The sequence below is a fragment of the Saimiri boliviensis genome, chromosome 16 (genome assembly GCF_048565385.1).
Source record: "Saimiri boliviensis isolate mSaiBol1 chromosome 16, mSaiBol1.pri, whole genome shotgun sequence".
Classification (NCBI taxonomy): Eukaryota; Metazoa; Chordata; class Mammalia; order Primates; family Cebidae; genus Saimiri; species Saimiri boliviensis.
The window spans coordinates 81,485,162-81,496,780 of NC_133464.1; the positions used below are offsets into that span (position 1 = coordinate 81,485,162).

Genomic DNA, 11,619 nt, shown 5'->3' on the forward strand with positions numbered 1-11,619 from the left:
GGCTGAGGCAGGAGGATCACTTGAGCCCAGGAGTTTGAGGCTGCAGTGAGCCGTGATCGTGTCACTACACTCTAGCCTGGGTGACCAGGGAGACAGTCTCAAAAAAAAAAAAAAAAAAAAAAAAATGAAAACACAACCAAAAAAACCCTTGGTAAAGATCTAAAGAAACAAGTTGATGAAAACTCAGACCACTAAAGAAAACATATGTTGGGTAGTAAGTACTATAAGGTGTAACACAGAAAATGAAGAGTCTGTATTTATAGGATATTTAGAGACAATCTTGATAAAATTTGAGCAGAGGCTGACTAAAGGGGACAAATCATGGCGAAGAATGAAGGAAAAGCATTTGTTCATAGAATGACGTGCACCTTCAAAAGCATTCCTTCATATTTTTTACTTCAACTTACTTACAAAAGCCCTGAAGCAAGAAGTAATACTTGGCATATTAGACACAGCAAGGGCTGGGTGTGACGGCTGACGCCTGTAATGCCAGCACTTTGGGAGGCCGAGGCAGGCGGATCACATGAGGTTGGAAGTTCGAGGCCAGTCTGACCAACATGGAGAAACCCCATCTCTACTATTAAAAAAAAAAAATTAGCCAGGCGGGGTGGTACATGCCTGTAATCCCAGCTACTCAGGAGGCTGAGGCAGGAGAATCACGGGAATCCAGGAGGTAGAGATTGCCAGATCATGCCATTGTACTCCAGCCTGGGCAACAAGACAGAAACTTGATCTCAAAAAAAAAAAAAAAAAAAAAAAAAAGACGCAGTAAAGCTCCTGTAATTGAATCTGACTTTGGGGCTGGAAGTGGTTCAAGACTAGGTTGCAAAAGCAGCTACAGGACAGATACTGAAGGTTTTGTAGACCCAGATAATAGTCAGAATATAAATGGGATTCAAAGCCATGAGGCTAAATCTCACCTGGAGTATAAACGTACTTCAATATTTGGAGGTTGGAAACAAATCCAGCAAAGACTGCAGAGCAGGTAAAAGGAAACCAGGAGAGGGTTCCAGAAGCTAACTGAAGCCATATTCAGTAATTAAACATTTCTCCCACCAAAGTAACAAAGATTAAATTAAAATAATCAACGCTCATGAGAGTACCGACACAAGCATGCTCACTGGAGGGTGGAGTGCAAACTGGTATAATCCGTTTGTAAATCAATTCATCAAAATAAATCAACAATTTGAAAAACACATTCTTTAACCCAGCATTGCGCTTGTGAGAAAATCTATTTTTGAAGATTAATCCAATACGACAATTTTTATGCATATTCATAGTATTGTCATTGACTGTTTTAAAAATTGCTGTGCTGTACATCAAATAGGAAGTTCATTTTCTGAATATCTGTGCTAAGGATAATAGTCCCCCTAAACCAATTCTGCTTGTAATCCTTCTCTCTCAATGGCCAACTTCATCAGCCTCTCTGAATTGAGACACCTCATATCCCCATTTCCTTGTTGACAAGTCACAATTTACTTATTCCACCCGGTTGTGGTAAAACATGAAATCACAGACCCTAAGTGCACAACGGGCCTCTAGGAATCATTTTATACAATCCCTTATACTCAGATAGGTGATATCACTTTCCTAATAAGGCAACAAAAGGTGAAGGTAACATGACTTGTTGGAGAATGAACAAAAGAATGTTTAAGGTCTCCTGATCTCTGCACATTACATGGCAGATTTAACAATCCTACTTACTCATATGCAAAATGGTTACAAGCCCTCAAAATTCAGAGAAACACTATGGTTTTGTAAAGACTGAACACACAGACATATCCATTTTTTTTAAAGACATTTTTCTCATTATCCTCTCATTAATTCGAAGAGCATTTATTGAATGCTTACTATATTCCAGGCACAAGGAATGCAAAATTTATTAAGACCAGTCCCTAAACTCAGGTGTAGTGGGGAAGACATGTAGAACTTGACAAGTTAAAAACACTGTAACAGAAACATCTGCCAAAGAAACAAAGATGTGGGGGATTTTGTTACAAGCAGAAGTAATCTCTCTTCTCTGAGTCCAAGAGCTTTCTTCATTCCTCTCCTTAAATACTTGCATCAGGGAAGTTACCATCTATGAGATAACACAGGGTGAATGCTAAAGGACACACAGGGACTCATCAAGTGACCAAACGAAAGCCTAGGTGTTTCAGGCAAAGGCAAATGCATGTTGCAAAATAACTTGAAAAAACATATTTTTTCCTAATACCTAAAGCATAAAGTAGGAAGATGATAACAGGAAAACAAGCAGAAACCAGATTACAAAGGGTAACATACATGATGGCATCATGTGTTTGCACAAACTCATTCAATTGTCTAAAATCATCAAGCTGTACACATTAAAGGTAGTTTTTGTTCTTTATCAGTCACAGCTCAACAAAGCTGTTACAAAAATAATGTGTTCTTCCAGACACTATCTGGCACCCACCATGTACCCACCCACACACACACTAACTTATTGGCGTCTTTAGGGATCCACTTGGTAGTCAAACAGCACCGTGAATAGAGGAACTCTTTGACATAAGAGGATAATGGTTTCAAGTCCCAGCTCTCCCACTTTCTGGCAGTGTGACCACTGGTGAGTTATCCTCCATTCTTGAGTCTTTTATCTTACTCCTAAAACATGGTAATCCCCACATTTCAAAGCAGCTAGGAGGATGAAACAGATCAAGTGGTCAAGAAATGTTGTTAGGCATACAACAATCATTCATAAACAGGAAGCTCGGATTTATGTATGCCCTCTCAAGCAGGTAAATAGTAAATAGAAAAATATACCACAACCCCCCTCCCCACAAAAGGGGGCCATATATAGTCTCAAAACCTAAATATTAGTAAATTCTAGATTTGCAGGAAAGCAATGGCTTAATTTTGGACATCCAAAATACTCCTGGCAGGCATTTGTGGAGAAATGATGTAAAGTTCAATCAGCACTAGAGATTATGAAATAAAAGTTGGTAGTTACTGAATATTTACCATGACATCATGCTATGTGCTAGTATTGACATCTAATTCCCTACAATCAGCCTTTTAGGGGCACTTTTATTATCCCCTTCCAGGTAAGAAAACTTGAGTTACATAGGTCAATTTGCAGTGTAGCAACAGAATGAGTAAATGTGAAACCTGGAAGCTACCTTAATGAAGGGAAAAAAGAGAAGTGTGACTAAAGGGACAGGGCATAATGACTTCAACTAGATGCATGATTGAGCCATGAACCACGATCGGAAAATAAACAGGATTAACGTGGTAATTATGTTTAAATGCCAACTCTCCACTACTAGAATGTGGATCCTTAGGGGCAGTTACTCAGATTCATATCCAGGTGTAGGGGATTCCAAAGCAGCACATATCACCCACGTCACTTTATTAGACAAAACACTCAAGGCCAACTAGACTTTTCCCCACGCACAGCATTAAAAAATGTACTTTTTTGAGACAGGGTCCTGCTCCGTCACCCAGGCTGGAGTGCGGTGACACAATTACAGCTGACTGCAGCCTTGACCTCCTGGACTCAGGTGATTTTCCCACCTCAGCCTCCCAAAGTGTTGGGCTTACAGTTGTGAGCCACTGCACCCAACCTCATACATAGCATTTAGTAAGTATTACTAGGTCTTTGCCTTACACAGCAAATATACCCCGAGAAGGTGGCAAGAGAAGACTGTGTAGAATCTCAAAGGGTGGATAAAATCAACCAGGGGATGAAATGGGCGCAATGCCTGTCAGCAAGGTGAGTGAGGGTGCATTTCAAGGACCCATGTTTACTAAATAAAGGTTTCCAATTGAATGGTATTGTTTTAATATGTTCTCTCCAAAATTCATGATGAAACTTAATCTCTACTGTTGCCCTGAAATTGCCATCAGCCATGCACTGCTGGTAGAAATGTAAAATGGTAGAAAACAATCTGGACAGTTATAGCAGTTTCTCAGAAAGCTAAACATTCAACTACTCTAAGACCAGCAACTGCACTCTTGGACATTTATCCGAGAAATAAAGACTTACATTCACACAAAAACCTGCGTATGAATTCTCATAACAGTCCTAAAAAAATAGCTCACACACCAGCCGCAGTGGCTCAGGCCTGGAATCCCAGTATGCTGGGAGGCCGAGGTGGGGAGATCAATTGAGGTCAGGAGTTCAAGACCAGCCTGACCAACATGAAGATACCCCGTCTCTACTAAAAATACAAAATTAGCCAAGTGTGGTGGCACATGCCTATAATCCCAGCTACTTGGGAGGCTGAGGCAGGAGAATCACTTGAACCCAGGAGGTGGAGGTTGCCGTGAGCTGAGATCATGCCACTGCACTCCAGCCTGGGCAGCAAGAGCAAAACTCCACCTCAAAAAAACCCAGATACCCTGAAAACCAATAGCTAACAATTGGTAGTATCCCAAATGTCTTGTAACAAGTCAATGATTCAACACACCATGGTATGTTCATACCATGGAATTGTACTCAGTAATACAAATAAACACAATACAGAAAACTTGGATGCATCTTCAGGGAATTATGCTAAGTCAAAAAAGGCAGAGTCACATCTAACTTACATGATCCCTATCATTTCCATTCTTGAATCGACAAAATGAAGGCTACTTAGTGCTTGCCAGGGGTCAGTGGGGATGACAGGAAGAGGTGGTCTGACTGTGTAAGGCAACGAGGTATCTTGTGGTGTTAGAACTGTTCTGTATATTGACTTTATTACTACCTTTTGAGACAGTCTCCCTGTTGCCCAGGCTGGAGTGCAGTGGCACAATCTCGGCTCACTGCAACCTCTGCCTCCCTCCCAGGTTCAAGCAATTCTCATCTCAGCCTCCAGAGCAGCTGGGATTACAGGTCCTAGCCACCACAGCTGGCTAATTTTTGTATTTTTTTTTTGAGATGGAATTTCGCTCGTTACCCAGGCTGGAGTGCAATGGCGCAATCTCGGCTCACCGCAACCTCCGCCTCCTGGGTTCAAGCAATTCTCCTGCCTCAGCCTCCTGACTAGCCGGGATTACAGGCAAGCGCCACCATGCCCAGCTACTTTTTTGTGTTTTTAGTAGAGACAGGGTTTCACCATGTTGACCAGGATGGTCTCGATCTCTCGACCTCGTGATCCACCCACCTTGGCCTCCCAAAGTGCTGGGATTACAGGCTTGAGCCACCGCACCCGGCAATTTTTGTATTCTTAATACAAATGTTTCACCATATTGGCCAGGGTAGTCTTGAACTTCCGACCTCAAGTGATCGCCCCACCTCAGCCTCCCAAAGTGGCATGAGCCACTATGCCCAGCCTATTAGTATCTTGACTGCGACATTGCACTATAGTTTTGCAGGATGTTATCATTGACAAACAGGATACAGTACACATGAGATCTCTCATATAACACCATGTAAATCTGCAATCTCAAAATAAACATTCAACTAAAAAAAAAAAAAACCTCCCACTGTGGCAGCATCAAGAGGCAAGTGAAGGTCAAACCTTCGTAAGACAGCAAACCTGCCAGCACCCTTCCAGAACGACCACATAAGCTTCTACTTTTTACCCAGGTCTTTGGTATATTGTTACAGCAAAAGTCTAAGACAGACATCCCCAAACTTTTTACACAGGGGGCCAGTTCATTGTCCCTCAGACCGTTGGAGGGCCGCCACATACTGTGCTCCTCTCACTGACCACCAATGAAAGAGGTGCCCCTTCCTGAAGTGTGGCGGGGGGCCAGATAAATGGCCTCAGCGGGCCGCAGTTTGGGGATGCCTGGTCTAAGACAAATGCTATTATCACCACTATATTCTGAGTCCTGTTCCATGCATGGTCAAAGCAATTCCAAATTAACATGCAACACACAAAGAAGGGATACTTTAAACAATTTTTTTTTTTTTTTTGAGACGGAGGCTCTGTTTCCCAGGCTAGAGTGCAGTAGTACAATCTCGGCTCACTGCAACCTCTTCCTCCTGGGTTCAAGCCATCTCCTGCCTCAGCCTCCTGAGTAGCTGGGACTGCAGGCACCTGCCACTGTGCCCTGCTAATTTTTTTATTTTTAATAGAGGTGGTGTTTTACCATCTCCGTCAGGCTGGTTTCAAACTCCTGACCTTGTGATCCACTCACCTCAGCCTCCCAAAGTGCTGGGATTACAGGTGTGAACCATTGTGCCCAGCCAACAATCAATTTTTTTTAGGATACAAAAGCAAACTCTAGATCTGGAGCTTAAGTGTAATATAATATATTATGTTCCACTTATTTTTATATTCTATTTCTTTCTTGATGGTTTAGAGGGACTATCTTCAAACCAGTACAAATATTTGATATATAATAGCTGGCCATTTTCTAACCAATTGAATCATTTGTTGCAATAACCTACCTCATGTCTTTCAGCAAAAAATACATTAAGACAACATACTTCTACTCAATGAAGAAAAACAATTTTAACAGTCCAGAGGTCTTTTATTTATTTATTTATTTTTAACACCTATTATGCCATGAATTCATAGGGAATAGGTTCCAGCAGCTCAGGCTCCTTCCCATTGGTTCTCACAAAGTGTGCTTCTCTGGGTGGAGCAGGCTATTAAAGGGGGAAAAAAAGGGGGGGAATAAAATAATTATGTGAAGTGTTAAAACAATCTTAAAGTGCTCTTAGGACCAATGAAATACACACTCAATTCTCACCTGGCGCTTCAGTTGGACCCAGGTACCTTTCTCTTTGGCTTCTTTCTTTTTCTGATCATTCTCCTTCACACGTTTTAGGAAGCTATCTCGGCTCTTAGAGTGCTTGATGTGCTCAATACGCACATTAATTCTCTTGGCAAGAATCTTGCCCCTGGACAGAGCAGAAATTCTTTTAAGTGCTTTATCAAAAATAAAACGGAAATGTAGAAACTGTTTTTGCAGTTTCATTTATTAAATAAACCATGCACCTTTTACCCAGATATGATAAATCAACGAAGTATGGCTTGATTACTTAATTTACAATCAATTATTAATCATACCAGAAAAGGCTTTGCATAACAGCCCTACTTTTAAGCTTTGATGAGATGACAGCCTCTTAAACTCTAGTACAGGCGTCCCCAAACTTTCTACACAGGGGGCCAGTTCACCGTCCTTCAGACTGTTGGAGGGCTGCCACATACTGTGCTCCTCTCACTGACCACCAATGAAAGAGGTGCCCCTTCCTGAAGTGCAGCAGGGGGAGGCAGATAAATGGCCTCAGGGGGCCGCAGTTTGGGGACGCCTGCTCTAGTATCTAACCAAAACCAGATAGCTAATAAAATGTACAGCTTACTAAACTTCTCTTTTTATTCTATAAAAACTGCTTAGCACCAAACCGTTTAAGACTTTTCAGTAATCTATTTCAGTGTTTCCTCTGACAGGATACAAGACAAACACCCAGTTTGCCTGAGTTTTAAAAGGATTATTTCCTTTGCCCCGCTTGAATGACCAATAAAGACATTAAGTCCAATTGGCAAAGTGAAAAGGGGGTATGAGGGAATATCAATTAGCCAGGAAGAACTACAACACTACTTACTTAACTTGTTTGTTTACAACAATGCCAACAGCATGCTGGGTAACATTGTAGACCCTTCCAGTTTTGCCATGATAACATTTGTGGGGCATTCCTTTTTGAACAGTGCCCATTCCCTGTTAAAGAGACAAACATTATATACCAGTATTTCCCCTACCTTTAAAAACCTGACTTTAAGTAACTATAGGATATTCTAAGATTTCTTCCAAATGGCAACTCAAGAGCTTTCAGAGCCGGTGAAATGTGTTTTTCACATTGCTTCAAGCAATCAAAGAAATAATCATCATTAAGCTCTAGAGTGCAGGGATACATTTAATCCAGGTCACAGAAGAACACAGCTTTTACTGGGAGGGTTTTTAACCACAGTAACAGTAATTTTCATCAACAACTAAACTTTAATGTATTCCTTTCTACCTAGACAAACTCTCATAATTCCCCTCCCTACCACCCAGTTTCCACTAGATGTTAACTCCAAGTGGTAATGAGAAAAATTTTAATTGTGCTAAGAATACTTTTAAAAATTCATTCTAGGCCAGGTACAGTGACTCAAGCCTGTAATCCCAGCACTTTGGGAGGCCAAGGCAGGCAGATTACCTGAGGTCAGGAGCTGGAGAGTAGCCTAACATTGCAAAAACCTATCTCTACTAAAAATACAAAATTATCTGTGTGCGCATGGTGGCGAATGCCTGTGATCCCAGCTACTTGGGAAGATGAGGCAGGAGAATCACTTGAACCTGGGAGGCAGAGGGTGCAGTGAGCTGAGATCTCACCACTGCACTCCAGCCTGGGCAACAAAAGCAAAACTGTCTGAAGAAAAATCTATTCCATACTCTTACAAATGCAATATACACTAGTATTCGAATTCCTAGACTAAATCCAACTTTTCTAACTTCTGTAGTGTTATTTCCCCAATTTTATATTTACCTTAATGTCTACAATATCACCTTTCTTATAGATTCGCATATACGTGGCCAAAGGAACAACTCCTGCAAAAATAAATTTGATATAGGGAGTATTAGGGCTAAAGTATAGAGTAAAAGAAATGCAATTTTACTAGCTTTTAACACATAACATCCATCATTTTTTATGGTTACATGCTTAATATCTTGCCAATGGACAATTTCTCCTGAAAGCAAAATAAGCCTACGAAATCACAACCTCTCTCTGAAATTTAATCTTGCATCAATATTTAGTCACAAAACTACATAAAGTTCATGCTTATTTATTATAAAATACGTTGAGTAGATACTACTTAATGCTATTGATACACATTCTATGAACCACAACATGTTGAACACAACAGAACACAAATGCGTGCCATGCTTTCTCTCAGGGAAGGGAAACCTACTTACCATGTTTTCTAAAAGGCCTAGAGAACATGTATCGAGTGCCTCTCCTCTTTCCCTTTGTGTTCGTCATTTTGGCGAATTACTGAAATCAAAAAGCGATTAACAGTCAAATACAACTGAAAACTGGCATTATTCCCCAAAACCCCTGCAATTTCAAATGTCTGCATTTCAGCAGCAATGTGAGGACTGCAAAGTGAAAGCCGGGTCACCAAGCAATTACTTCTGCTGAAAGGTGAAAAACCATTATTTTCGGAAGTAAGGTCTTTTGGCAAAACTGCCCAAGTTCTATAACATCAAAACTCTTAAGTAGCAGAACTTGATACAAAAATTCAAACCAGTACCATTTCCCTACGAGAATATAAGAACACAAAAGGACTTCTATCACCCAATCTAGAATACCAAGGGTATGTAATTACTAACTAGAAGATAATTTATTGGAGAACACAATAAAAGAGACGTACATTTTTATGTGAATTAAATCTTGTCAACCAAATTTTCTGTGACAGTGTATTTCAAACAGCAACTATTTAACTGTCAAAAATCTCAAGTCAGGCTGGGCACAGTGGCTCACGCCTGTAATCCCAGCACTTTGGGAGGCAGAGGCAGGTGGATTACGAGGTCAAGAGATCGAGACCATCCTGGTCAACACGGTGAAACCCCGTCTCTACTAAAAATACAAAAAATTAGCTGGGCATGGTGGTGCGTGCCTGTAATCCCAGCTACTTAGGAGGCTGAGGCAGGAGAATTGCCTGAACCCAGGAAGCGGAGGTTGCGGTGAGCCAAGATCGCGCCATTGCACTCCAGTCTGGATAACAAGAGCGAAACTCCGTCTCCAAAAAAAATATCTCAAGTCACTTCACATTTCTGATTACTTACTACAAAATGTATGTAGTGTAAAAGAAAGGGAAACCCGGGCTTTATAATCATTGACGTAAATTTGACATAGGCTCTGCCACTTACTAGCTGCGAAACCCACATTTCACCTCTCGCCTTCACATGTGAAATGGGGGTGAACACTTTCATAACTGAGGCAACACAAAAAACTCAGAAATTCTTGGCCCCTGTAAAGTGGTCAGTAGTAACTGGCAGCTAATTTATCATTAGCTAAGAATTCACCCATAGGCATTTAGAAATTAACCTTCCTTGGTTTCCCAAACGGCCAAAACAATAGTTTTGACTTTCGGTCATTCTGACAGAAGTGCTAAAAACAAACAAACAAACAAACAAATTTTTTTTAAATGAAAAAAACAAAGAAAAAAAAGATTAAAAAAAAAAAAGAAGAAGTGCTATTCCTGGCCATTACTCCTATGATAAGGTAAAATATACCAGTCAGGCTTAGTGTGTTAACAATACTGTAATACAATTTGGTTTCTGAATTTATTAACAATTCCTTAAGAATGGCCCTCAGAGTACCATTTTAATAAAAATTGTATAGCAAGGAAACATGTTTCACTGAACTCACCAAAGCCAAACCATTGTTACAACAGACAAATCCCTTAAATGGTAGGTACCCTGTTCTAATCCCCAAAGCCTTTACAAGTATATAAAGTTCCAAAAACTTATGGGAAGTTAGTAAACAAGGAGTGGTACTATGTGGAATCACCAACTGGCAGAACCAGCTAACTTACTCTTGACTCCAAACCAGATCCATGTTCCTGAGTAAGGAATACGTTTTCCACATGGACCCCATACAGTTGAAACTGAACGAGCTTTCCAAAACAGTGACCCTTCAGTCTGTGGCAGTATTAAAATCATGGCAACTTAGGATCCACTATAAGGAGTAATCTGCAGTTTGTGCGACTCTGCCTGTTAACATCCACAAACTAAACAAAACGATAAACTACGGCTAAACGTTTCCCTTCATTCAAAGCATGCTGCCCTAGAATTCGCAAAACAGTATCTTCTCTTGGTGCAAATATTGGTGTTGCAACCTCAAAATACTTTCCTGCGTCCAATCACCATGTGGGGTTAAAATTTTAAAAACAGTAAGAAATTGTCTCATGCATTAACCACGAGTTGGAAGGGTCCATTACCCAGGACAACTCCGGGACCCATTCTCCGATTAAGAGCCCAGGTTTTCACACATGCAGGCCTCACAGGAGATTAAAGCAGACGCCCGACTTCAAACCCATTCTTACTACCCCTTAAGTCCTCAACCAACAGCATCAAAAGATTAGGAACAAAAACGCCACGCCGAAAGGAGTTAGAAAGGCTTCAGGCCACGCGGCCCCTACAAAGCCTATCTGAGAGAGCCACTCACGGTACCGGGGATGCAGCCACGGGGACACAAAACGAAGTCTTTTCCAGATTAACTCGAACTGCCTCACCCCAAGCGACTGACCCTTGTCTTTCTAGCAAATATCCCCAAGCAGGGCCGCGACATCGCAGTCGCGTTCTCAGCTCACGGCCCAGGCCCGACCCGGCGCACGCTCCTCCGTCTAGCAGAACATGGCTTAACCCGCCCAATGCCAATGGATCCCAAACAGGTTAGGTAGTCTCCCCATGGTCCCCCAATGCTACCTCTGCGACCACAGGGTAGCGGCTCAAGCCTGTGAAACGCTTTGCGCCCGGGAGCCACGCACAGGCCCTACCTGGAAGATGGCGGTTCCGGCCGAAAAGAAGGAGGTGGGGCCACGGCGGGAGACTTACAAGGGCCTGTGAGCTGCCCGCGGCGCTGCCTGAAGGAAAAGCCAACCAAAAGCGACTCCTTTCTAGGGAAGGAAACAAGTCTCTGAGAATAAGGAGAGTCTGTGAGGATATTTTCCTTTCTTG

The 11,619-nt window shown here is 41.6% G+C and overlaps 1 protein-coding gene and 2 non-coding genes across 3 annotated transcripts; all 3 read right to left on the reverse strand.

The window, feature by feature from the left end:
* Positions 1-6,380: 6,380 nt before the first annotated feature.
* RPL21 (ribosomal protein L21) lies at positions 6,381-11,449 on the reverse strand. Its single transcript, XM_074387914.1, has 6 exons — positions 11,368-11,449; positions 8,851-8,929; positions 8,423-8,484; positions 7,502-7,614; positions 6,646-6,796; positions 6,381-6,541 (listed from the first exon to the last, which is right to left on the reverse strand). The coding sequence occupies exons 2-6, from the start codon at positions 8,915-8,917 to the stop codon at positions 6,452-6,454; spliced, it is 483 nt and encodes a 160-aa protein (XP_074244015.1). The 5' UTR covers positions 8,918-8,929; positions 11,368-11,449; the 3' UTR covers positions 6,381-6,451.
* Positions 7,329-7,457, reverse strand: LOC120365842 (small nucleolar RNA SNORA27). Its single transcript, XR_005580686.1, has one exon. It is a non-coding gene; the product is annotated as a small nucleolar RNA SNORA27 (small nucleolar RNA).
* On the reverse strand, positions 7,721-7,791 carry LOC120365827 (small nucleolar RNA SNORD102). Its single transcript, XR_005580671.1, has one exon. It is a non-coding gene; the product is annotated as a small nucleolar RNA SNORD102 (small nucleolar RNA).
* Positions 11,450-11,619: the final 170 nt, after the last annotated feature.